This window comes from Paroedura picta, chromosome 2 (genome assembly GCF_049243985.1).
Source record: "Paroedura picta isolate Pp20150507F chromosome 2, Ppicta_v3.0, whole genome shotgun sequence".
Lineage (NCBI taxonomy): Eukaryota > Metazoa > Chordata > Lepidosauria > Squamata > Gekkonidae > Paroedura > Paroedura picta.
Genome location: NC_135370.1, coordinates 173,682,299 through 173,709,571, shown reverse-complemented (window position 1 = coordinate 173,709,571; position 27,273 = coordinate 173,682,299). Strand labels below are relative to the sequence as shown.

The 27,273-nt window shown below is 48.9% G+C and overlaps 1 protein-coding gene across 4 annotated transcripts in view; it reads left to right on the top strand.

Moving 5' to 3' along the window:
* Window positions 1–27,273, top strand: part of SYNE2 (spectrin repeat containing nuclear envelope protein 2) — a 293,618-nt gene that overhangs the window by 191,900 nt on the left and 74,445 nt on the right. For all 4 annotated transcript variants that reach the window (XM_077323895.1, XM_077323896.1, XM_077323893.1 and 1 more), the window contains 10 exons: window positions 1,888–2,019; window positions 3,278–3,474; window positions 6,486–6,618; window positions 8,734–8,916; window positions 12,944–13,090; window positions 14,140–14,316; window positions 15,097–15,252; window positions 23,213–23,353; window positions 24,069–24,239; window positions 26,424–26,557. In XM_077323895.1, coding sequence (XP_077180010.1) covers window positions 1,888–2,019; window positions 3,278–3,474; window positions 6,486–6,618; window positions 8,734–8,916; window positions 12,944–13,090; window positions 14,140–14,316; window positions 15,097–15,252; window positions 23,213–23,353; window positions 24,069–24,239; window positions 26,424–26,557 — 1,571 coding nt within the window. The remainder of the gene's footprint in view (window positions 1–1,887; window positions 2,020–3,277; window positions 3,475–6,485; window positions 6,619–8,733; window positions 8,917–12,943; window positions 13,091–14,139; window positions 14,317–15,096; window positions 15,253–23,212; window positions 23,354–24,068; window positions 24,240–26,423; window positions 26,558–27,273) is intronic.

The following is a 27,273-nucleotide window of genomic DNA, read 5'->3' as shown; positions in this document are numbered from 1 at the left end:
TAATAACTCAGGGACCTGGAAAGGCTGCAGCTGGAGGCCCACCAGGCAAGGAACTCATTGGCAGGGACAGCAGGGATCTGCAGCCTCCGAGCCTCAGAAGGAAGTGGAAGGAGGAGGAGGTGGTCAGGGGTGGGGGACGGAAGGTGATTGGCTGGCTGCTGGACAGACTGGTAAGCCGGTTGGAGGAGGAGGCACTCAGGGGCGGGACAGCTGCCCCGAGTGGGTGTTAACTGCTGAGTGGCACATGAGACCACGCTCCTCCTCTAAGGCCTTACCAGAAATATATTATGTGGAACATGTATTTGTTCTGCTCTGTCAAAATTGACTCATAGGAATTCAAAAAAAGAAGAATGGCATTAAAAATTGATAGAAATTTTCTGTGGGCAAAGAATTCTTGGGCATGATGGCAGGCCATTTTAGCATTTCATCGGGTACCTCATGGAACAAGCATTCTTAGGACTAGACTAAACATAGAAACAGAGGTGGAAATGACCTCAAAGGTCAATTAGTCCAGCCCCTTGCACAATGTAGGATGTACCCAACAACCAAGCCAAACAAAGAAAAGAGGTACCCCCTCAAAAGACCTGATGTCTCCAAAAATACTGAGATTATATTATATACGAGGAAATATAAAGATTACATAAATCATTATAACAAAATCATACTAAGAAAGGGGGGATGGCGACCAAGCTGTGAAAGAACAATTAAATTTAACAACTGGACATGTAACAAAAGCGAATTTTCTTGGAGTAAGAAGCCATGATGACCAAGGCAAATGGGCAGCCTGCTTGTAAGCCACCAGCTTCACTGGGTGCCTTTTCAAGGTGCCAGGAACTTCAAACTTACGTGGAAGTAAGATGCCTTTATCAGACTCTGTGTCATTTTAAAGCCTTCAAAACATAGAATCATAGAGTTGGAAGGGGCCACACAGGCCATCTAGTCCAACCCCCTGCTCAATGCAGGATCATAGAATCATAGAGTTGGAAGAGGCCACACAGGCCATCTAGTCCAACCCCCTGCTCAATGCAGGATCATAGAATCATAGAATCATGGAAGGGGCCATACAGGCCATAGAATCATAGAGTTGGAAAGGGTCATACAGGCCATCTAGTCCAACCCCCTGCTCAATGCAGGATCATAGAATCATAGAATCATAGAGTTGGAAGGGGCCATCCAGGCCATCTAGTCCAACCCCTGCTCAACGCAGGATCAGCCCTAACCATCCTAAAGCAACCCACAAATTTATCCATCCGTGCCTGACAAATTCAAGCAGGAAAACTTCCTAATCAAAAAACACGTTTCTTTGTTTGGCCTGGTCTGCATTGAGGTTCTGTTTCTCCCTGCTTTTGTTTTCGTTTATGTTTATATGCACAGTAACCCCCAGTTCTCTCCCTCACTGAGAGCCATGTTCTATGGCCAGAGGAAGGGGGGGGGGAAAACCTCTCCAGAATCCCAGACTACTCTGGCCTGGAGAAAAATTCCTTCTTGATTTCAACGTGGCAATTGGCATTACCCTGGACATGTAATAAAGTGCCACGAGAACTGAACACTGCCCCATCCCTTCCTGCCCTCCTTCTCACCATCTGACTAAATTCACGGCATCAACCAAGCTGTCACATGGCCATCTGGCCTCAGAAGGAGAGCCCACCACCTCCGAAGGAAGCCTGTTCCACTGAGAAACCACTTTAACGGTCAGGAAGAGATGCTACCACGTCCCTGAGTCCATCGCAGTGATGTGTTGCATTTTACAGTTTGTTCTTTAACTTTTTAAAATGTCATGGGCACCTGTTCTTGTTGGAGGGGCAGGGGAAGAGGGGGATATAACTCTGCTTATGATGATGCTGAAAATTTAGTGTTCTGTGCTGAAGATGAGTCTCCTCTCTTTAGGACTGGATAGAATTGGATGAGACTCGCTCCTCTTTCTGCCAAAAACTAGAGGCACTATCCTCTTCTGTGCCTTCTGTAACCCTGGTGGAAGAAACAGAAGAACGGTTAATGGAAAGGTCGGGACTCCTCCAGGTAGGTTCTTGTCCCTAGATTCAGCAATGGACTTTTTAACCATTGCAGCCTTTCTCAGCCTTTGGACTGTGGAGTAACCCCTGAAATATTCTTCAGGCTTTGAGTAACCCTAGAAGTGATGCCAGCTGGCCACGCCTCCTTGCCACACTCCTGGGAGTCACATGTTTATAGTGTTCACGACATCATAAAATAAAATGCTTGTTAAACAAGGAAGCATTCATCTCAGCTGTCATAAAGCCTACCATGCAAAGCAGCAGTTCTCGTCTGGGAAACTGATTTGCGGGATTTGGAGATTGCTTGTAACTTTGGGAGCTCTCCAAGCACCATCAGGAGGTTGGGCAATCCTAGCAAGAGCTTTTTCCGGGGTAGGGAAGAACTGCCAGGAAAAGGGAAAATCTTGGAAGAGAAGAGTCCCTATGAATCTGGAGGAATTTCAGCCTCCAGGTGGGGCCTGGGGATCCCCTGGAATGACAGCTCCTCTCCAGACTACAGAGATCAGTTCCCCTGGAGGAAAGGGCTGCTTGGGAGGGGGGACTCAGCGATGCCAGCCTCCAGGTGGGGCCTGGGGAACCCCTGGAATTACAGCTCCTCTCCAGACTGCAGAGATCAGTTCCCTTGGAGAAAAGGGCTGCTTGGGAGTGGGGACTCAGGGATGCCAGCCTCCAGGAGGGACCGGGGGATCCCCTGGAATGACAGCTCCTCTCCAGACTGCAGAGATCAGTTCCCCTGGAGAAAAGGGCTGCTTGGGAGGGGGGACTCAGGGATGCCAGCCTCCAGGTGGGACCGGGGGATCCCCTGGAATGACAGCTCCTCTCCAGACTGCAGAGATCAGTTCCAGCCTCCAGTTGGGGTGAATGCAGGGCTCATGGGAATTGTAGTCCATGGACATCTGGAGGGCCGCAGTTTGACTACCCCTATACTACATGTTTGTGAGATGGTATTACTAAATTTGCTCCTCCCATCTCCTATTTGGTTGTTATTACAAATGAACTGGAGCATAAAATGTTACCGTATGAGCCAATCCCTTCAGACCTTGGAAGTCAAGCAGGGTTGGTATGCACGTAAAAGTGAATTGCAGGCCTTAAAACTAACTGGAAGTAGAACAACAAAACAAAATCAGGGGCACCTTTACGACCAACAAAGATTTATTCAAGTCATGAGCTTTAGAGTGCAAGCCCTCTTCCTCAGAACAATGGAAATCCCAGGCATTCCTGCCTCTCTTGGTGCCCTTTAGTGCCCTTTTCATATTCTTTCCTAGCAACTCAAAAGGAACATGGAAGCAGAACAGGGGCGGTATCATCAGATACTGAAAGAAGGGAAGAAATTAATGGAGCTCACAAACTGCTCTGAGCTGGAAAACCAGATCAGGAACTTAGAAGACCAGTGGACATCTCTTTCCCAAAAAGTGGGTCATGAACTGCAAAGACATGAGACTTTATTCAAACTCTTGTCCAGGTAAGTGCACCTAGATTCTTCCCCTCGGCCTTTAAAAGCCCATTTTTTATCCCCATTTTCCTGTGGTGACATCGGGCTTGAGCTCCTCTCCCAGCAGCTGAAGAGTTAAGGACTGAAAGCAACTTTCCCTGCAGAGGAAGTTCTCTCACATCAATGCCGGTGTGAAGATACCGTATCCTACATTACTTCCCATCGTGCTTTGGAGGATGGGAGATCACAAAGCAGAACGGCTTGGACATAAATGAAAGAATGGGTGGGTTTGAATGGCAGCAGTCCCAGTGGCCCAGTCTTATCAGAGCTTCAGAACTGCACAGAACCTGGATGAGAGACCACCAAGGAAGATCTCTGAAGCTGCTACTGCTGCTTCTTCTTCTTCTTCTTCTTCTTCCTTCTTTCTTCTTTCTTCTTTCTTCCTGCTTTCTTCTTCCTTCTTTCTTCTTCCTTCTTTCTTCTTCCTTCTTCCTTCTTTCTTTCTTCTTTCTTCCTTCTTCTTCCTTCTTTCTGCTTTCTTCTTCCTTCTTTCTTCTTCCTTCTTCCTTTTTCCTTCTTCTTCCTTCTTTCTTCTTTCTTCTTCTTCCTTCTTCCTTCTTTCTTCTTGTTAAATTTATTTCCTGCCACTCTTGAGATCGCCTTGTGTCAGGTTACAATCGTCCTTAGCTAAAACCTCAATAAAATCCCAATTAAAATACAGGACATAAACATAACAACAGCAGCACAGAAACACGGAGGTATTACTAAATCACCCATCCCCCCTCAAAGCATCGAATAACAAGGGTGGGAAGAGGGGGCCATCGATACCACATGGCCTAGTTGCTGCCTGACACTGGGGGGGAGCCCGATCTTCCTCATCGTCCTGGTCTCAACCGTAGATCTGGCAGAAGAGCTCCATTTTGCAGGCCTTGCGGAACGCCAAAAGCTCCCGCAGGGCCTGCAGCTCGACATGGAGCTCATTCCACCAGGTAGGGGCCAGGACCAAAAAGGCTCTGGCCCTGGCCCTGGCTGAGACCAGGCATGCCTTTCTGGGGCTGGGAATGATCAATACGTTGGTACCCAGAATCATAGAATCATAGAACCATAGAGTTGGAAGGGGCCATACAGGCCATAGAATCATAGAATCATAGAGTTGGAAGGGGCCATACAGGCCATAGAATCATAGAATCATAGAGTTGGAAGGGGCCATACAGGCCATAGAATCATAGAATCATAGAGTTGGAAGGGGCCATACCGGCCATAGAATCATAGAATCATAGAGTTGGAAGGGGCCATACAGGCCATAGAATCATAGAATCATAGAGTTGGAAGGGGCCATACAGGCCATAGAATCATAGAATCATAGAGTTGGAAGGGGCCATACAGGCCATCTAGTCCAACCTCCTGCTCAACGCAGGATCAGCCCTAAGCATCCTAAAGCATCCTAAACATCATTGGTCCTAAAGGTACACGGGATGCAGATGTTCCAGCGTTTCTGTGCAAAGGGAGCCAATGACAAACCAGTCTTGCCTGGAAAGCCTCGTGAGGTGGAGTTTCATGGGGTCATCTTGATTCATGGGGGACTTCATGCCATGTTTTGCCTTTTGGTTTATGTGGCAGAAAGCTGTGCTCGATGCATCCCTCCGTCCAAGCTGATTTGGAGACTCCGGAGGTCAGCGCCGGCCCTCTGAACTGTGCCCAGAAGCCAAACCTTATCTCAAAGGGATCTTTTCAGACTGTTTTCAAAGGGACTCCCGAGTGAAGTGTGCTACTGAAAGACGACAGCAGGGCATGATTGCTGTCCTTAAGTATTTGAAAGGTTGTCAAGAGGATGTCAGGAAAAGGTTTCTGTTGGCAGCAGAGGAGAGGGCCTGCAGGAATGGGCTTAAACTATGAGAATGAGGTGGCTGGATGGAGTCCCTGAAGCAGTCGGTGGGAGCTTAAATGGACTCCGGGGAATGGTAGAGGACAGGAAGGCCTGGAGGATCATTGTCCATGGGGTCGCGATGGGTCGGACACGACTTCGCACCTAACAACAACAAGAACAATACCGGCTAGATATCAGGGAAAAAAATCACAGTCTGAATAGTTCAACAGTGGAAGGGGCTGCCTGAGGAGGTGGGGAGCTCCCCCTCACTGGCCATCTTCAAGCAGCGGCTGGACAGATCCTTCTCCTGGATGCTTGAGGCTGATCCTGCACTGAGCAGGGGGTGGGACTAGATGGCCTGGATGGCCCCTTCCCACTCTAGGATTCTAGGAGTCTAGTTCAGCAGTGGAAGGGGCTGCCTAAGGAGGTGGGGAGCTCCCCCTCACTGGCGGTCTTCAAGCAGCGGCTGGACAGATCCTTCTCCTGGATGCTTGAGGCTGATCCTGCACTGAGCAGGGGGTGGGACTAGATGGCCTGGAGGGCCCCTTCCCACTCTAGGATTCTAGGAGTCTAGTTCATCAGTGGGAGGGGCTGCCTAAGGAGGCGGGGAGCTCCCCCTCACTGGCAGTCTTCAAGCAGCGGCTGGACAGATCCTTCTCCTGGATGCTGGAGGCTGATCCTGCATTGAGCAGGGGGTGGGACTAGATGGCCTGGATGGCCCCTTCCCACTCTAGGATTCTGCGAATCTAGTTCAGCAGTGGAAGGGGCTGCCTAAGGAGGTTGGGAGCTCCCCTTCACTGGGGGTCTTCAAGCAGCGGCTGGACAGATCCTTCTCCTGGATGCTTGAGGCTGATCCTGCACTGAGCAGGGGGTGGGACTAGATGGCCTGGATGGCCCTTTCCAGCTTTATGATTCTATGAATTAACCATGGAGATGCCCTTTTTGTCTGTAAATCACACACAGTCATAGTACACTGCTTTTCTTGCAGACATTTTTGCACCTGAGGCTGTTACGCACAGGTTCCTGACTGCTACAGTGGGCTTCTTTGAGTCGTACCACCTGTAGCCCTTTTGTGTCACCTCAGTGTGGGGCCCTGAAGTACATTAAAGGAAGGAGGGGCATGCAGGGTGTGCCAGTTGATCTTTATGTCTCCCACCGGTGTATATTTCTGCAGCTACAACCGCGATTCAAAGGAGCTGGAGAAGTGGCTGGAGTCTGCTCAGCAGAGGGTGAATTTTTGGAAGGAGCAGTCCCTCAGTGCATCCCAGGACCTGAACACAGTCAGCAACAATATACACAGCTTCCTTGTAAGTTTGAAGTTCAGAAGCGTTTGTATCTTTTTGCTCATGCATAACGTTCTAAATATTTGAATATGCTTTTCTCGCTCCCTGCTGGTTCTGTGTACGCAATCCCAAGACGTAACAGTGAAGGAGTGTCTAGAGCAGGGGTAGTCAAACTGCGGCCCTGCGGATGTCCATGGACTACAGTCCCAGGAGCCCCTGCCAGCGAATGCTGGCAGGGGCTCTTGGGTATTGTAGTCCATGGACATCCGCAGGGCCGCAGTTTGACTACCCCCGCTCTAGAGGATGTGACCACTGCCACCTATTGTCGTTCTTATCGTTTTACTGCTTACCTGGGTATATTATGGGATTTTATTGTATTTTAATGGTTTTTTATGTAAACCGCCGCGAGAACTGTTGGGGAGCAGCGGTATATAAATTTATAAATAAATAAATAAATAAGGGCGGTATATAAATTGCATGAATAAATAGATATGGCAAAAAGTAGTTAAAAACATTGGTCAAATCCTACAGGGAAGCTCCTAGTCTAATTCAGGGCATGGATCCCCACAGCATGAATTCCCACATGCCCCCAGAATGCGCATCGTTCTGCTGTAATGCAACTCCACCAAATGTTCCCTCTAATTTTCCCGCCTACTGAGTAGAGCAGCTAATATCCTGAGCAGAATGCAACTGTTGTAATTGTGGGTCTGGACTGCCCCTGAGCAGGGCTTCCTGTGTCAGTGAACAGTCACTCATGCGCACAGCTTAGGGCTGCCTTTCTCAACTTTCTACCATTGAGGAACCCCTGAAACATCCTTCAGGCTTCGAGAAACCCCAGAAGTGGCGCAATCGTGCAGAATATGGTTGGGAAGCAGAGCTATGGACACTCCCACCTGGGGCCCCTCCCCTTCCCACCCCCTACAGGCCCATCAATGGCCATTTGGGGAGGGGGGAGGTCAATATACCCATATATATATATTTTTTAATAGTAATTTTATTATTTATTATTATATAAAGCATTTACAGAAAGGTAAAAGAGAAAAAAAGCGACCAGCTGATAAGTAATTATTTCATAGTCTATACATCGTCTGTACAAGTATACCATACGTAGTGTAGTCTAATATTATCTCAAGAAATATATAGTCAGTTCCCATTGCAAATTAGTCCTAACCTAACAGTTACTGCTGTCTTTCTTAAGAAAGTCCAGATAATCATATATATATAGAGAGAGCCAGTATGGTGTAGTGGTTAGGAGTGCGGACTTCTAATCTGGCATGCCGGGTTCGATTCTGCGCTCCTCCACATGCAGCCAGCTGGGTGACCTTGGGCTCGCCATGGCACTGATAAAACTGTTCTGACCGAACAGTGATATCAGGGCTCTCTCAGCCTCACCCACCCCACAGAGTGTCTGTTGTGGGGAGAGGAATGGGAAGGAGACTGTAAGCCGCTTTGAGCCTCCTTCGGGTAGGGAAAAGCGGCATATAAGAACCAACTCTTCTTCTTCTTCAGTAATCTCAGGGCTCTCTCAGCCTTCCCTCCCTCACAGGGTGTCTGTTGTGGGGAGAGGAACGGGAAGGCGAATGTAAGCCGCTTTGAGACTACTTCGGGTAGAGAAAAGCGGCATATAAGAACCAACTCTTCTTCTTCTTCAGTAATATCAGGGCTCTCTCAGCCTCCCCTCCCTCACAGGGTGTTTGTTGTGGGGAGAGGAACGAGAAGGCGAATGTAAGCCGCTTTGAGACTCCTTCTGGTAGGGAAAAGCGGCATATAAGAACCAACTCTTCTTCTTCTTCTTCTTCTACTATATACCCGTATATAGTCGTATCATCTGATAAATGTTTGACAATTTAAAAAAATATATAACAATTAATTTAACTCCCACCCATTTTGGGAACCCTTCCAGGGCCATCAGGAAACCCCAGAGTTTCATGAAACCCTGGTTGAGAAAGCTTGCTCTAATGCTACCCCACACTGCTGCTCAGTAAATTCTGCTCTTTTGAGAGAATTGGTGGCAATTTCTTTGCATTAAAAATCGTTACAGTGCAGCCAACGCATCATCCTTTCAGACCACCGTTCTTTTTGCAATGGAATAATTTTGTAAAAATCTTTCCTGTGTGAATTTCCTCCCCCTCGCCATAGGCATTCTTAAAAGAAGTGGATGGTAAATCTTCTTTGAAGTCATCGGTCATCAGCACCGGCAATCAGCTTTTGCTTATTAAGGAGTCCGATGCTGCCATGCTACGGTCAGTTTTGGCAGGATTTGAACAGAAGTGGGCAGATCTGATGGCTCAGCTTCCAAGCATCCAAGAAAAGCTTCACCAGGTAACCGGCAAATCTCCAAACCTACCCTTTCAAAACTAGCTCAACAAGCATGCAAACCCATCATTTTGGGAGGGGAGTGGTTCAAGGGCTGCTCTGCCATCTGTCCTATCAAATCAAAATCCCTCAGACTGCGAGGAATTAAACCCCGCTGGTCTTTTGGCCTGCATAATCTTCTGTATGCCCCACTGATTATGAACCTGTCTATTAGAGAACCAGTTTGGTGTAGTGGTTAGGAGTGTGGACTTCTAATCTGGCATGCTGGGTTTGATTCTGCACTCCTCTACATGCATCCAGCTGGGTGACCTTGGGCTCGCCACGGCACTGATAAAACTGTTCTGACAGAGCAGGAATATCAGGGCTCTCTCGGCCTCACCCACCCCACACGGTGTCTGTTGTGGGGAGAGGAAAGGGAAGGCAACTGTAAGCCACTCTGAGACTCCTTTGGGTAGAGAAAAGTGGCATAAAAGGACCAACTCTTCTTCTTCTTCTTCTTCTTCTTCTTCTTCTTCTTCTTCTTCTTCTTCTTCTTCTTCTTCTTCTTCTTCTTCAATTAAAGTCAATTGTGCAATCCGAAAACTGGGTAAGCATACTGCAATTTCACTCAAATCATATACTGGGTTGTGTTTAGGGATGGGCACAAACTGTCTCTGGAATGAAAATTTGTGAGAAATGTTGGACGATTCGTGGTTTGCAACCTGGCAAGAACTTTCCAAAAAAACTTTCAAGCTGTTAAAGGAGATTGGTAAGGGTTTGTGAATGGATACATTTCCATTGGACTGTCTTCCATCAAAAAAAATGGTTACCAAACTTCAAAGCGACGGGGGGGGGGGGGGTGGAATTCTCCAGCCTTGGAAACACTGTCATCGGTTTCAAACTCATCATCTTAGTTTCAAGAGGGGTTCCTCCACCTCTTTGCTGCCGTTCCTTTCTTGCACAGAGCTTGCCAAATATCATCCCATTTGCTTGGATTTGTGACTCTGGGCTTTCAGAGGGGTCATAACTTGGACCTCATAAATCCTATCCTCACCATACTTTGAAGGCTGATAGAAGAGAGTTGGCAGGAGATCCCCTCTGAGTTTGGTGTCCCTAAAATGAAGACACTCTGCTGGGTCACCAAACCACTTCATTTAGCCCTTAAAAGTTCATGACGGTTCGCAGTTCACAAACAAGCACACAAGAAACCCCAAACTGAACTGCATGCTCCCAATTTGTGCCCATACCTAGGTCTGTTCAGTGCCTGTTCTCCATCTTTGACTTGCAATAGTAATCATAGTCCAGATGCTTAAAATTGAGATTCTCACCACCACGACCACTCAGCAAGATTTGCACATTTTTTGAATATTAAACCTTTGCCATTGCATGCCTCTGCCCCTGGACTTCCTCAGTGGTTTCCCACACAAGTATGAACCAAGGCAAGTCCTGATTATCTTGAGATTAGGCTTGCTTGGGCCACCCAGAAAAGGACACATGAGCTATTCTACAACTGAAATAAGCTGCTTTGACACACAGTGGATAAGGCACTCTTAATGCTCCAATCCAGTCATTTGCAACTGGACTTTCCTGTTCCATATAGGAAAATCCGGTTGGGAATGATTCCTGTTATGCATTGAAAGTGCATTATCCAGTGATAGCCGAGAGCTCCCATAGAGAGGGCTGCTCTCTCCTTGTTTTATGTGGCCTGCTCTCTGTTCAGAGGTTGTGTTCAGAGAGCTAGTTTGGTGTCGTGGTTAGGATTGCGGACTTCTAATCTGGCATGCCAGGTTCGATTCTGCACTCCCCCACATGCAGCCAGCTGGGTGACCTTGGGCTCGCCACGGCACTCATAAAACTGTTCTGACCGAGCAGTGATATCAGGGCTCTCTCAGCGTCCCCTCCCTCACAGGGTGTCTGTTGTGGGGAGAGGAAAGGGACAACGAATGTAAGCCCCTTTGAGCCTCCTTCGGGTAGAGAAAAGTAGCATATAAGAACCAACTCTTCTTCTTCTTCTTCTTCTTCTTCTTCTTCTTCTTCTTCTTCTATAATTAGTGCAAACTTAAAAGCAAGTCCTCAGGATCAGGACAAAGACATACATGCCAAACTCTAGGTTTTTGAAAACAAATTTCCCCTGAGAGAGAATGCATTTACTTTCAATACCTCAAAATGATATTGCAGTATTGGAAAAAGTGCAGAAAAGGGCAAGTTGTATTCTTGGTGCTTTGGGGGCAACAGTGGGAGAGCTTCTGGAGTTCTGGTCCTGCTAGTTGACCTCCTGATGGCACCGGGTTTTGGTCACTGCGTGGCACAGAGTGTTGGACTGGATGGGCCATTGGCCTGATCCAATGTGGCTTCTCTTATGTTCTTATATTGAGGGTGGTGATATTCTGTGTTCTTGGTGCTTGGGGGGGGGTTACAGTGGGAGGGATTCTGGAGTTCTGGCCTTGTTATGGTGGACCTCCTGATGGTCCCTGGGCTTTGGCCACTACATGACACAGAGTGTTGGGTTGGATGGGCCATTGGCCTCATCCAACATGGCTTCTCTTATGTCTGGGGCAATGATGCTCTGTATTCTTGGTGCTTGGGGAGGCAACTATGGAAAGAATGTGGAGTTCTGGCCCTGCTGATGGACCTCCTGATGGCCCCTGGATTTTGGCCACTATGTGGCACAGAGCGTTGGACTGGATGGGCAATTGGCATGAGCCAACATGCCCTCTCTTATGTTCCTATGGAGTTCTGGGAGACTGTGAAAATGATTTTTTTTTAACTCTCAATAGAAGAAAAAGTGTATTTTGCTACTCCACTGTGAGGTTCAACTCCAAAATAGGTCATCATAGAAATAAAAGGTGCTTGCACTTGCTTTGAACATGATAGCAACTGAAAGAAAAAAAAGAATCAAACTTTGTCCAGGCTGATCCTGCATTGAGCAGGGGGTTCATGACCTGTATGGCCCCTTCCAACCCCAAGATTCTATAAGTGCTTCTGTTTGCAAGAACAGAACAGCAGCAAAGACACCAGGGGAAATTAAGAGCACATATATTTTCATAAGGACATCTGGAGAATATAATTCTAGTTTCCATTTAATCCAATATGCATATTTAGTTTTCCCCGTTCAGTGCAAGGAGGGGTAAAAACAACCCCAACGCTTTGGTGCATACATTTCAACTTGCAAAGATGTGTAAGTTGCAGGACCTGAAACACCGCAGCTGGGGTAGTCAACCTGTGGTCCTCCAGATGTCCATGGACTACAATTCCCATGAGCCCTGCCATCAAATGCTGGCAGGGGCTCATGGGAATTGTAGTCCATGGACATCTGGAGGTTGACTACCTCTGCACTACAGGGCAGATGGCCTTATCAAGGCCAAAGAAGGCATAGGGTATGAAGCTGACAGAGGCTGTAAAACCCGGTTTATTATTCTCCCACACTCCAAGGGGGTGGCAGGTGACAGTGGGTGAGCGATAGGGTTGTGAGTGTCCTGCATAGTGCAGGGGGTTGAACTAGATGACCCAGGAGGTCCCTCCCAACTCTATGATTCTATGATTCTAAATTCCGTATAAACCTCTGGAAGAAGTTCCTGACAGTTCGAGTGGTTTCTCAGTGGAACAGGCTTCCTTGGGAGGTGGTGGATTCTCCATCTTTGGAGATTTTTAAGCAGAGACTGGAGAGCCATCTGACAGAGAGGCTGATTCTGTGAAGGTTCAAGGGGGTGGCAGGTGACAGTGGATGAGCGATAGGGTGGTGAGTGTCCTGCACAGGGCAGGGGGTTGGGCTAGATGACACCCACGAGGTAGCATCCAACTCCATGATTCTATGAGGGCCTTGCGCTTTGCAAAAATTCATTAGATCGTCTTCTCTTGAAATAGCTTCCTTGCATCCAAACAGCGGGGCATGATTTCCTTCCTCCTCTTAAATCATCATCATTTGGACTAAATCTCTTCTGTGCTGTGGGGTTTTTTTGTTGTTGTTGACGGTGTTCTCTGATTTAAGTGTGCAAATGCTATGAATTCACCTGTGCAAACGGAAAAAGAGGAATCTCCGCATTATTTCCCACAGCTCCTGATGGCCAAGCTGCCTTCTAATGAGGCCATCACAGAATTAATCACTTGGATGAACCACGTAGACAAAGAAAGACACGGTGAGGCCTCTGTCAATACGAGAAGTACCGCATGCCAAGTGAAGGCCCTTCTCAAGAAGTACAAAGTGAGTAGCACACTAGAGCAGCCTTTCTCAACTTTTTTTAGAGAACCCCCCGAAACATTCTACAGGTTTTGAGAAACCCCAGAAGTGGCACGATCCTGCAGAATATGGCTGGGAAGCAGAGCTGTGGACACGCCAACCCAGGGCCCCTCCCCTTCCCACCCCCTCCAGGCCCGTCACTGGCCATTCTGGGAGTGGGCGTGTTGGTCGACATGACCATATATGATCAAGGCTTCGAGAATCTGTTTGGACCTTTCTAGGTCTCCTGCCTTTTGTCCGCAGTGTCCTCTCCAGCCCCATTCAAGATCAGTGGACCCCAGTGGCAGGAACACCGCTTGGCCTCAAGGAACAGCTCTGAGTCTCTATTAGCATCTCCAAGAAAAAGCTTTCGGATAAAAATACGGAAAAAAAAAATTTCTTTGTTCTCCCTTCCTCGCCCAAGTGGCTTAATGATCTGGAAGATGCATTAACCTCCGAGTTCACGTTCCGTCCCCATTAGCAAAGGACTTCTCCAAGGGGTAGTTTAAGATTATGGGTCACGACTCTTGCGTGAATTAATGCTTCTCCTAATGCCAGCCAAGCACACTCTAAACGGCGCTTGGGAAAGGCTTTTTGTTTTCCCGGTTTCTTTTTCTTCCTTTCTTTAAGTCAGTGGTCCCCAACCTGTGGTCCGCAGCACGGTACCGGGCCGCGAAGGCCAGGGCGCTGGCCACGGTTCCCTCTCCCCGCTCCCCCCCTGCAGTAAAAAACTCCCCAGGCCGCAAGCTTGTAGCCTGGGAAGCTTCTTACTGAGGGAGGGGGGGAGAGGGAATAAGGGTTGCGCATGCGCACATGCATGCTGCGCGGCCGAAATCGCGCATTTGCGGCACTTTCGCACATGCGCGAAAGTGCCGCGCATGTGCGATTTCGGCTGCGCAGTGCGCGTGTGCGGCCCGGCCGTACGGGCGCAGCCACGCGTGCGCGCTGCGCGGGCGTGGCCATCGCCCTGCCGGTCCCGAGCCAAAAAAAGGTTGGGGACCACTGCTTTAAGTCCCTCCTTTTGCTCTTCGTAGGGATTCCTGATGGAAAAGAACTTCAAGCAGTGGGTCATCGATTACGTGAACCAGTCGCTGCTGCAGATGACGACTTGCGACGTAGAAAGAAAGCGATACGAGAGGATGGCGTTTGCGGAGCGCCTCGGGGAGATGAATCTGCAGTGGCACAGGCTGCAGGGCTCTCTGAACAAAAAGGTCACGTTACCCTCTGCATTGTTTTGCACAGAACCCGGGCATGGGCCGGTTTGCCCTGTCGAGGCTTTGGCCGGAGCTCAGATTGTGTACTGCGTCCCCACAGGGCGCTTTTCACTTACTTATTTACTTCCTTCTTATTTCCTTAACTTTATTTCCTAGCCTGGCATTTTCCCTGAGTCTCAAGGCGAATGACACAATTTGAAACGATGTTATACGGACAATAGGAAACAGGCAGCAAGCAGTGAATAAAACTGGGTTTCAAAGTTAAAGGATAATGCCCTAAAAACAATGTGGTGCATATTAGGTTTGCCCGGCAAGACCCAACTCTTCTTTTTCTCCTTCTCCTTCTCCTTCTTCTTCTCCTTTTCCTTTTCCTTCTTCTTCTCCTTCTTCTCCTTCTCCTTCTCCTTCCCCTTCCCCTTCTCCTTCTCCTTCTCCTTCTCCTCCTTCTTGCCTTTCTCCTTCTTCTCCTTCTCCTCCTTCTCCTTCTCCTTCTCCTTCTCCTTCTCCTTCTTCTCCTTCTCCTCCTCCTTCTCCTCCTCCTCCTTCTCCTCCTCCTTCTCCTTCACCTCCTCCTCCCCCCATCAATTAAAGTTTTATATTATCTTTTTTAATGTGATGGTTTTACTGCTCTTTTTATGCAGCCTTTACAGCTGGCTTTTATTCCTGATTTTGCATGCTTTTATTTGTACTTTACTGAGTGCCTCAACCAGGTGTCTGGAGAGGCAGCAAGCAAACCGGACGCCTAAATAAATAATTTTCTCCACCGCTAACTTGCAGATAAAGGAACTGGAGCACATTTTGGAGACGGTGACTGAGAATGAAAACAGAGCCCAGTCCTTGGGCAGTTGGCTGGAAGCCCAAAGCAGAAGGCTGGCGCTTCTGGAGAAGCCATTGAGTTTCATCCATGCACAGAACACAGTGGAAGAGTGCAAGGTAAATTGGAATGTGTGTTTATGGGTTGGATCCCGGCAGCTTTGCCACCGGTGAAAAGCAACAAACATGGTATGTTAGGCAATGCAGGAGAGGAGAAAAGCTGATGCCCCCTAGTCCAGCCTTGATAGATCCCTCTGGAACATCTCCTCCCTGGTTCCATTGAGTGAAAAGTCAGCTAGAGAGCCAGAACGGTGTATAGAATCAATCATGGAATCCTAGAGTTGGAAGGGGCCTCCTGGGTCATCTAGTCCAACCCCCTGCACTATGCAGGACACTCCCAACCCTCTCGCTCATCCACTGTCACCTGCCACCCCCTTGAGCCTTCACAGAATCAGCCTCCCCATCAGATCTGGTGTAGTGGTTAAAGAGTGGTGGACTCTAATCTGGAGAACCAGGTTGGATTCCCCACTCCTCCATATGCAGCCAGCCAGGTGACCTTGGACTAGTCACAGTTCTCCTAGAGCTGTTGTCTCAGAGCAGTCTTGTAAGATCTCCCTCAGCCTCACCTATCTCATAGGGTTCTGTTCTGGAGAGAGGAAGGGAAAGGTGTTTGTAAGCCACTTTGAGTCGCCTTCAGGCAGTTAAAAGCGCGGTATAAAAAAACCCTAGCTCTTCTAGATTTGGTCCCATTGTGCCTTTCCAGAAACACTGGGCTCAAGACAGTGTGCAATAAAGTGAACATAAATAATGAAAAAATACTATTTAAAAATTCCACATAGAGATCAAGGCCTTCATTAGAATGTAAGAAGACCCCTGCAATGATCCTTCTTGTTCAGCATCCTTTCTCACACAGGGGCCAGCCAGTTCCTCTGGAGGGCCAGCAACAGGGCAGAGAGGCCGAGGCCTTCCTAAGGACATCAGGAGAGCCCTGCTGGGTCAGACCAGGGGTCCATCCAGTCCAGCCTCCTGTCTCACACAGGGGCCAGCCAGTTCCTCTGGAGGGCCAAGAACAGGGCAGAGAGGCCGAGGCCTTCCTAAGGACATCAGGAGAGCCCTGCTGGGTCAGACCAGGGGTCCATCCAGTCCAGCCTCCTGTCTCACACAGGGGCCAGCCAGTTCCTCTGGAGGGCCAGCAACAGGGCAGAGAGTCCGAGGCCTTCCTAAGGACATCAGGAGAGCCCTGCTGGGTCAGACCAGGGGTCCATCCAGTCCAGCCTCCTGTCTCACACAGGGGCCAGTCAGTTCCTCTGGAGGGCCAGCAACAGGGCAGAGAGGCCGAGGCTTTCCTAAGAACATCAGAAGAGTCCTGCTGGATCAGACCAGGGGTCCCTCCAGTCCAGCCTCCTGTCTCACACAGGGGCCAGCCAGTTCCTCTGGAGGGCCAACAACAGGGCAGAGAGGCAGAGGCCTTCCTAAGGACATCAGGATAGCCCCTCTGGGTCAGACCAGAGGTCCATCCAGTCCAGCCTCCTGTCTCACACAGGGGCCAGCCAGTTCCTCTGGAGGGCCAGCAACAGGGCAGAGAGGCCGAGGCCTTCCTAAGGACATCAGGATAGCCCCTCTGGGTCAGACCAGAGGTCCATCCAGTCCAGCCTCCTGTCTCACACAGGGGCCAGCCAGTTCCTCTGGAGGGCCAGCAACAGGGCAGAGAGTCCGAGGCCTTCCTAAGAACAACAGAAGAGCCCTGCTGGGTCAGACCAGGGGTCCATCCAGTCCAGCCTCCTGTCTCACACAGGGGCCAGCCAGTTACTCTGGAGGGCCAGCAGCAGGGCAGAGAGGCAGAGGCCTTCCTAAGAACATCAGAAGAGCCCTGCTGGGTCAGACCAGGGGTCCATCCAGTCCAGCCTCCTGTCTCACACAGGGGCCAGCCAGTTCCTCTGGAGGAACAGGGCAGAGAGGCTGAAGCCTTCCTAAGGACATCAGGAGAGCCCTGCTGGGTCAGACCAGGGGTCCATCCAGTCCAGCCTCCTGTCTCACACAGGCTCCAGCCAGTTCCTCTGGAGGGCCAGCAGCAGGGCAGAGAGGCCGAGGCCTTCCTAAGAACATCAGAAGTGCCCTGCTGGGTCAGACCAGGGGTCCATTCAGTCCAGCCTCCTGTCTCACACAGGGGCCAGCCAGTTCCTCTGGAGGGCCAGCAACAGGGCAGAGAGGCTGAAGCCTTCCTAAGGACATCAGGAGAGCCCTGCTGGGTCAGACCAGGGGTCCATCCAGTCCAGCCTCCTGTCTCACACAGGGGCCAGCCAGTTCCTCTGGAGGGCCAGCAACAGGGCAGAGAGGCCGAGGCCTTCCTAAGAACATCAGGAGAGCCCTGCTGGGTCAGACCAGGGGTCCATCCAGTCCAGCCTCCTGTCTCACACAGGGGCCAGCCACTTCCTCTGGAGGGCCAACAACAGGGCAGAGAGGCCGAGGCCTTCCTAAGAACATCAGAAGAGCCCTGCTGGATCAGACCAGGGGTCCATCCAGTCCAGCCTCCTGTCTCCCTGACGGCTCGTGGCGGGTTACATACATCTGCCTTAAAACCCTTAACTTCCCCTAACTGCCCGTTGAGGCTTAAATTTGTTAGACTGGTCTAGAGGAACTGGAGAAGGGAATTTTTCCATCTTGTTCTAGCAGACAAGATTGAGTCCAACCTGACCTCCTTGACCAAGAAATGTATCCGATGACTTTCCATATTGAGTATCTGTCAGTCTGGTCTCTGTGTGTGCCAGCCTGCACAGTGCCCAATATGTGCCAGGCATATGGAGGTGACCTCTTGAAGCCTGCCTCCTTGATGCGGGCACTTGCCAGGGTAACACTATCTCACCCTGTGACCAGCCAGTAAAATCAGAGTCCAGTGGCACCTTGAAGACCAACAAAGATTTATTCAAGGCATGAGCTTTCAAGTGCAAGCACTCTTCGTCAGACTATGAATTGACCAGCATAACAGTAGGAATAAGTAATATATAACTGACCAGCCAGTTATTCTTGAGAGCCAACAAGATAAAAGCAAGGCTTTTCTTGCATTCGTAAAAGAGGAATTCTGCCTTTGGCCCTCTGCCCCTTTCATTTGGACATTGAACCAAATGCCTCTTTTCAAAGGGTGCTGTGGCAGCATGCATCTAACAAATAAGATACTTCTTTTCCCGAGATGCTACCAGCCATCTGCCCTTAATAATAGACACTTATAAGAAAAATAATTAATTTTTATCGGTTACTAAACTTATTGATGCTGCCTTTTATGTCAATCAGAAATGTTGCTAATCGATTACCCCGGTCCATTGACAGTGGCAGCCCTTCACCCCTAATTCCCAAACTAATAATAGTTTAACAGTATTCGTTGTGACCGTCTCACACCCGTCCTCCTCCTCCTCCTAGGTGCAAGATTTGTTTTCTTTTGTTGCCATGGTTTCTCCTTTCTCTCCCCTTCCAGAAGCAGTGAAGTAGCGCATAATTTGGCTATTTATGCCTTAGAATGTTTTGTCGAGCCCCGGTGTATTTTGTTTTCCTACTCAGGGGACAGAGGGATTCGTGCCAACTAGTTCGTAAGAAGTTTCGTTAATAAATAAGGGACAGATTGAAACGCTCTGAGTGAACAAGTACACTCACTAGGGGAGAAAGGAAGAGAATGAGGGGGGTTAACTGCAGACAGGTACAATTTTGCAAGATCTTAGGTGCGGGGGGGCGGGGGCGGGGGTGGGGGCCGTCTTAAAAGCTTTGCAAAAACATTTCTTATCGCTAGGCCTGTGTATAAAACTGGCTTGGACAAAAAAAAAAAAAAAACCAAAAATACGCACATTGCATCTTGCACCAAGAAACACGTGTATAATTTATTAGTGTTATAGCCCCAGGCCTTAACATCGTTCAATATATGAGTTATAGCAACAATAAAATGCAGTAAAAACATTGAAGTAAAATTGCAATTATAAGAATACAAAGTAAACTTACCCATAAAGGAGTAAAATATAGACTTTAAGAATCTACATGCACAAATTGTTTCCTTAGCTCGGGCTTTCTCAACTAGGGTTTCATGAAACCCTGGGGTTTCTTGACAGCCCTGGGGTTTCTTGACAGCCCTGGAAGGCTTTCCTAAATGGCGGGAGTGAATTAATTTTATATATGTTTTTAAATTTTGTTAAACATCTATCGGGTGATATGACCATACATGATCATGTCGACCCCCCCCCCCCCATTGGCCAATTATTGGATGTAGGGATATAGACAAACTGGAGCGTGTCCAGAGGAGGGCATCAAAGATGGTGAGGGGTTTGGAGACCAAGACATATGAAGAAAGGTTGGGGGAGCTTGGTCTTGTTTAGCCTGGAGAGGAGACGACTGAGAGGAGATCTGATAACCATCTTCAAGTATTTTAAAAGGGTGCCATATGGAGGATGGAGCAGAGTTCTTCTCTCTTGCCCTGGAGGGATGGACCAGAACCAATGGGATGAAATTAATGCAAAAGAAATTCCATCTAAACATCCGGAAGGAGTTCCTGACAATTAGAGCGGTTCCTCAGTGGAACAGGCTTCCTTGGGAGGTGGTGGGTTCTCCATCTTTGGAAATTTTTAAACAGGCATACATATGTCTGCAGACTTTGTGTCATTCTGGTTTTCCCACAGTACCATCCTAAAAAGAGTTACAAGCTTCTATGTACATTGACTTTCCTAGGCGTGAAGAGGGAGGCGCTCTGTTAGATATTGGAAAGAGTAACGAGCTAAACAGGGACTGTGGCAGGCACAGTGTGGCAGGCATAGTGCATGAGCGATAGCACAGTGAGTGTCCTGCAGGGGGTTGGACTAGATGACCCAGGAGGTCCCTTCCAACTCTATGATTCTATGATTCCCCTGAATCTTCCTTTAAGATAATAACACTAATAACCAATATGAGAACTGAATTATTGTGCGGTGTTTTGGTTTTTTGGGTGGCATTTCTGTTGTTTTTATAGTATTTTAAAATGTGGGTTATTTTTATAAGCCGCTTCGAAGCGCCTGCTGGCTGAAGAGTGGGACAGAAATAGCAGACTCAAATAACAAATGTGAAGCGAACCTAAAAGTGTTTGAGCCTGGGGTGCCCCCAGTCGTCTTGGACCTTGCGTTTGGCTCTTAGCCGTAACTTTTGCATATCGCAATAATTATTACCGTTTTTTAAAGCAATAGTCCAAATCTTGTCCATTTTCTATACATAATCTGTATATCTAATTAGGGAGTGGGGCTAGTTACTCCCTGCAGGACGGGTGGTGATGGGGTATATATTTAGATCAGCCCTTGTCAACCTTTTGACCATGGAGGAGCCCCTGAAATATTTGTCAGGCTTCAGGGGGCCCTGGAACTGGGCCACAAGCGATGTCAGCTGGCAGCACCTTCCTGCCCTGCCCGAGGAGGACTGGGGATGGGGTGGAAAGGAGGCAGTTGGAGGCAGCAGTAGGCCTCCAGGTTCAGCACACCCAGGTCAGTGAAAGTGGCCGGTTCCCTGCTTTTACAGCAATGCCAGGAATAGCTTGTGGCTGAGTCCATTGAGGCATCTAGTCAAGGCTATGGTTTTCCCAGTTGCAATGTATGGCTGTGAAAGTTGGACCATAAGGAAGGCCGAGCGTCAAAGAATTGTGGCTTTTGAACTCTGGTGCTGGAGAAGACTCTTGCGAGTCCCTTGGACTGCAAGGCGAACAAACCGGTCAGTCCTGGAGGAGATCAGCCCTGACTGCTCCTTAGAAGGCCAGATCCTGAGGATGAAACTGAAATACTTTGGCCACTTCATGAGAAGGAAGGACTCCCTGGAGAAGAGCCTAATGCTGGGAGCGATCGAGGGCAAAAGAAGAAAGGGACGACAGAGAATGAGGCGGCTGGATGGAGTCACTGAAGCAGTCGGTGCAAACTTAAATGGACTCTGGAGAATGATAGAGGACAGGAAGGCCTGGAGGATCATTGTCCATGGGGTCGCGATGGGTCGGACATGACTTCGCAACTAACAACAACAACAACCCCCTGCACTATGCAGGACACTCACAACCCTCTCGCTCATCCACTGTCAGGGGTTTGTTTCCCCTGCCTTGAAATGTTGGGAAAGGGTAATGGCTCAGGGGTAGAGCCTTCAGTTGGTGTGTAGAAGGTCCCAGGTTCAATCCCTGGCATTTCTAGTTCAAAGGAGCAGGCAGTGAGTGATGTAGGAATGCTAGCCTCCAGGGGATCCTCCAGAATTACAGCTCCTTTCCCCTCTACAGAGATCAGTTTCCCTAAAGAAAATCCAGCTGGCCTCAACTTGGACCAGGGCTTCCTCAGCCTTGGCCCCTGCCTGGTGGAATGAGCTCCCTGAGAACGTCAGGGCCCTAACGGAACTTACCCAGTTCCATAGGGCGGGCAAGGCGGAACTTTTCCGCAAGGCTTATGCTTGAGGCTTATGCTTGAGTTGAAGTAAACTACTCCATCTTGCTGGGTAACATCTGGATCGTAAATATGCCTAGCTGAGATTATTTTAGTGTTACTATTTTATCCTCACTATTCACTGCCCTTGTTCCTGCACAGTTTTATAATAAATCACTTACACTTTGTGGTGTTCTTGGGCTTTGGGGCTTCAATCTAAATCTAGTAGTTTATTCCCTGTTGGCTACAGCTACCAGGATAATTCTTTTCTGGAACTTGCCGTGTCAGTGTCCCACCTTACAGAGTTATCTTCCTTGTTCTTAGAACGGGGGGGGGGGGGCTAAAAGTGTCTTCCCTTGGGCACTGGCTGATTGGTGTAGTGCTTAAGAGCAGCAGCATCTAATCTGGTGACCCCAGTTGGATTTTCACACTCCTCTTCCACATGCAGTCAGTTGGGAGTCCTGCTAGAGCTGTTCCCACAGAGCAGTTCTGCCAGAGCTCTCTCAGCCCTACATACCTCACAGGGGGTCTGTTGCGGGGACAAGAAGGCAATTGTAAGCTGCTGTGAGACTCCTTCAGGCAGTGAAAAGCGGAGTGTAAAAACCCAACTCTTCTTCTTCTTCCTTGTTTTCCCAAATTACTCTTAGTTGGGACTTTGGCTTTCAGATCCCTTGACAGTGGTCTCTTGGGGTGTTTCTCCATATACCACATCTATCTAGGCCAGGGGTAGTCAAACTGCGGCCCTCCAGATGTCCCTGGACTACAATTCCCAGGACTCCTGGGAATTGTAGTCCATGGACATCTGGAGGGCCACAGTTTGACTACCCCTGATCTAGGCCATGGCTCAAATTTATATTCTGTAAACTGCTGTGCTGGGTTTTACTCGTGAGTCACATAACCCGAAATCATTTTTCTGCTCTTTGCAAATGGCTGTATGTATGATCTTGTTTTCCCCATCTGTTTCCCTTCCTCTTCCTCACCTTTAAGGCTATAATCAAAAATTGGGATTTCCCCCCCAAAAAAGCAGCACTCCTGAAAATGAATGTGTCTTGGATTAAGCTCTTGTCAAAGTGTGAGACTAAGATTTGGGAGACCCAAGCTGAAGTCTTCAATCTGTCTTGGAACTTTGCTAGGTGATCTTGGGTGGGTCACAGACTTTCAGTCCAGTCTACCTCGCAGGCTTGTTGTGAGTACAACAAGTATTTGAAGTATTTAAGTATTTGAAAGGTTGTCACTTGGAGGAGGTCAGGATGCTGTTTCTGTTGGCTGCAGAGGAGAGGACACGCAGTAATGGGTTTAAACTACAAGTACAATGATAAAGGCTAGATATCAGGAAAAAAATGTTCACAGTCAGAGTAGATCAGCAGTGGAATAGGCTGCCTAAGGAGGTGGTGAGCTCCCCCTCACTGGCAGTCTTCAAGCAAAGGTTGGATACACACTTTTCTTGGATGCTTTAGGATGCTTAGGGCTGATCCTGCGTTGAGCAGGGGGTTGGACTAGATGGCCTGTATGGCCCCTTCCAACTCTATGATTCTATGATTCTATTCTATGATTCTACAACAGGGAGGACAGGAGGACAATGTCAGCTGCTTTGGGTCTCCATGGGGGCGGGACATAGAAAGGTGAGGCACAAATGTAAGAAAATCAGCACAGAGGAGAGTTGTCATTCCTGTCCCTTTTGTTCCCAGGCCCTAGAAAGCCATTTGGCCACCAAATTGGAGGATGTGGACCAGCTGAAACGAGCTCTGGGTGACTGCACAGAACTTCCTGCGGAGATGGCATCAAGGGTTAACGAACTGGACCAACAGAGAACCCAAGTTGTCAACCAGGTAGGCATGTCAATTAGGGGCTACCTTCAAGAGATACTGGGAGTAATTATTACAGTCAGAACAGCTCTATCAGGACTGTGACTAGTTCAAGGTCACCCAGCTGGCTGCATATAGAGGAGCAGGGAATCAAGCCTGGCTCTCCAGATGGGAGTCCATTACTCTTAACCACCCCATAAAGCTGGCCCCCCACTTTAAGCACATGAAGAGATGCTCCGTTGCATTTGCCCGTGGACTCTGGCAACATACAGGAAGCCAGTATATTATTTCTGGAAAGCATCTTCCAGCAGGGTGATCTGAGGATGGAGTCTGCCAGCACCGCAGGATCTCGGCCTTGAGTTAAATTAGTAACGAAAACAGTTTCGACGCTTCTCTCTCAGGTGCAGTCTCCCTTTTGGAACAGCTGGTTTGAAGCCCCTGCCCGGGGCCTGAGAAACCCGTCGGGTTAATTTGTTAAATTGGCAAAGGCTTTTCTTCCGCATGCCTCCGAAAAAAAGAGTGCAAAAAAATAACATTTAAAAACAAACGCTGTGCATCATCGAAAGCTTTCAGGGATGGAATTCACCAGCTTTCGAAGTTTTCCTGGGTCACAGGGCTGTGCACTGGTCATTTTTGCTCCTAACGTTTCGCCTGCATCTGTGCAGTTGCTGGCGTGTGCTTTGCAGAGCAGAAGTGGCACCACCGTCCTTAAAGTGCGTCTTGCCTTCTTGCGTTGCAGGTTGCTGCTCTGAAGGCCTCCGCCCTGATTTCTTTAGAGCAGTGGCGGCTTTACGATGAAGCGTGGGAAGAAGCCGTATCTGTCCTTGCCAGAGCTTTCTACTGCTCGGAGCACAGCAAGCCCCCCGTGATTACGCTGGAGACCCTGAGAAGCCAGGTGGAAAACCTCCAGGTACCTCTCTTAGAATCATAGAACGATAAGAGTTGGAATGGGCCTCCAAGGTCATCTCGTCCAACCCCCTGCACTATGCAGGAAATTCATAGCTACCTGCCCGCCCACAGTGACCCCAATTCCATGCCCAGATGATGCTCCCCCTTCAACCCCCCCCCCAGAAACTCCGGCCAGTCTGTCCTGGAGGAAATTCGCCTCCCAACCCCTAAGTGGCTGTCGGCATTTCCCTGAACATGCAAGAAAGGGCCACAAGAGCCAGGAAACAACACAATCTCTTCTGCCCACCCACTCACCATCTGCCTAAGTTCTCAGGATCAGCATTTCTATCAGGTGGCTAGCTAGCCTCTGCTCAAAAACCTCCGAGGAAGTAGACATTTTAAAGCCATCTCACGTAAGCACACATTTATGTGTGTGTGTTTATGTATTTGTCGTGAAGCCTGTTGCATGCTGTCCAGTGGTCTAGTGTGGGTTTTGCCAGGGGAACATCACCCCTGCAAACATGCTTATCTCCAGACTGTAAAGGCCCGCTCTGCAGGGGCAAACGGGCAGCTTTGGAGAGTGGGCGGTGAGGCCCCATCTCCAGACCTCAAGGAATATTTCCAACCTTCCTCCAGGTGGAGCATGGAGATCTCCTGGAATTAGAGCTCATCTGCAGACTATAAAGATCAGCTCCCTAGGGGAAAAAGGCTGGTTTGGAGGGGGGACTCTGTGCACCCCACTGTGGTTTAGGGATGCCAGGCTCCAAGTGGGATGTGGGGATCCCCTGGAATTACAGCTCATCTCCAGGCAACAGCGATAATCTCTCCTGAAGAAAACAGCTGCTTTGGACAGCAGACTTTGGAGGGAGCGGTCCTTTCTCCTCCCAGGGACGTTTGGAGTTGTGGGATCCACTTAGATGACCAGCCACACAGGGCCAGAATTGCCCCTCCTAATTATTGAAAATAGAACCTCTTGTGGCGCAGAGTGGTAAGGCAGCAGAAATGCAGTTTGAAAGCTCTGCCCATGAGGCTGGGAGTTCGATCCCAGCAGCCAGCTCAAGGTTGACTCAGCCTTCCATCCTTCCGAGGTCGGTAAAATGAGTACCCAGCTTGCTGGATGGTAAACGGTCATGACTGGGGAAGGCACTGGCAAACCACCCCGTATTGAGTCTGCCATGAAAACGCTGGAGGGCGTCACCCCAAGGGTCAGACATGACCCGGTGCTTGCACAGGGGATACCTTTACCTTTTACTTATTGAAAGCCAGTGTGCGGAAGTGGTTAGGGTATCAAACTAGAGCAGGCTTTCTCCACCATGGTTTTGTGAAACCCTGAGGTTTCTTGACGGCCCTGGCAGGTGAGAGTTAGTTAGTCTTTAATATATTTTTAGAATTTGTTAAGCGTTTATCGGGTGATAGGATCATATATGGTCATGTCGACCTGCCCCCTCTCCCAAGATAGCCAATGATGGGCTTGGATGGGATGGGGAAGGGGAGGGCCCCCTGATGGAGGTGTCCACAGCTCGGCTTCCCAACCATATCCTGCACCATCTCACTGTTTTTGGGGGGGGGGTTCTCGAAGGCTGAATAATGTTTTAGGGGTTTCCCAATGCTAAAAAAGTTGAGAAAGGCTGGGTTATAGGCATGGATATGAGAGGAAAGGAACAGAAGGGAAGGCAAAGCCACGGAAAGCTTCAAAGTTACAAACATGGAATTCGTCCTGGACGCTGGAAAGACCTGGAAACCGGGACAGGCATTTAAGGAGATGACGTCACATGGTCTGAGTGATGAGAGGTGAATGCTTGTTGACACCAAGTACCACACTTGCCTCTTAGAATTACTTCCCATGCATTATTTGCTTCCAATGTATGGCCTGCCTTGTCCTGCCTTTGAGGCCACCTATGCAATGAGAAAGAAAGAATCTAAAAAAACAAGACCAGACAAGAGAATCAGCCTAACATGGTTCTCCCAGTCAATATAGCTTCACGGGCCTTACAAAAAATGACCACCGTTGATGCTCTCCGCATCTGCTCTGGCAGACTACTCCATTAGACCACTGCCCAAAGACATGGCATCTCCCTGAGGAAATGCCAACCTGGTGGACAGAAGGCCTCGCTGACTGAGTCTACCAGGAGCACCTGAACTGACTCGTGGGTTCATCTAAGGGAAGTCCAACATAACTCACCGTGTGGCATTTCCCCCCCCACAGTCTCTTCAAGATAAAACAGAGGCGAGTGAAGAGGTCTGGGCTAGACTCCAAGCTGCTGGCGATGATCTGAAGAAGTTGTGTCATCCCACGTGTTCGAGCCTTATTGACCAGAAATACAAAGAGGCACATAAAAGGTACAACAAATGTGTGTGTATTTACATCAGGGGTCCCCATCATAGTTTCTGTTCAGGTTGGGGTGGCCTGGAAATTGCCAGGAGTTGTTTCACAGGTCAGGCTTCAATGGTTAACTTAGATGAGTAGAAAGTAGAGGGGGTATATCTGTCAAGACAATCCTCAGAACATTTTCCCGGGAGTGGGTCTCCCTGATTGGACCTGTGTAAGAGTGTGTTTGGGTTTGTTCTCTATGTCACCTTCATTCACTGGGGTTAGATTGATCTTGCAAATGACTCAGCATAGAAGATTACCTGTACTGTAGATCCTCCCTCAAATCCAGGGATTCCCAACCAGGGTTCCTCAGAATTCCCATGAGAGCTTCCCTGCCTTCCCCTTATATCCTGCCTTAAAAGACTCAGGCACAAGCTATTCCCAGAATTTTCATGGAAGCAGGAAACTGTTCACTTGCATTGACTGCGGGTGGCGTTCTCATGTGGTGACCATGCCTGGGAAAGGGGGCGGAGCCTAGATGCCTACTCTTGGTCTCAAACCACCTCAGCCCTCCTTGAGCGTGGCAGGGAGGCGTGGCCATCTGACATCACTTCCGGCCCATTTCCGGAGCTCCTTGAAGCCTGAAAGATATTTCAAGAGCTCCTCCATGGTCAAAAGACTGAAAAAGATCCAATCTTTTGCTCCTCCTGACAGCCTTGTGATAATCCTCATATAGGAAGTATCA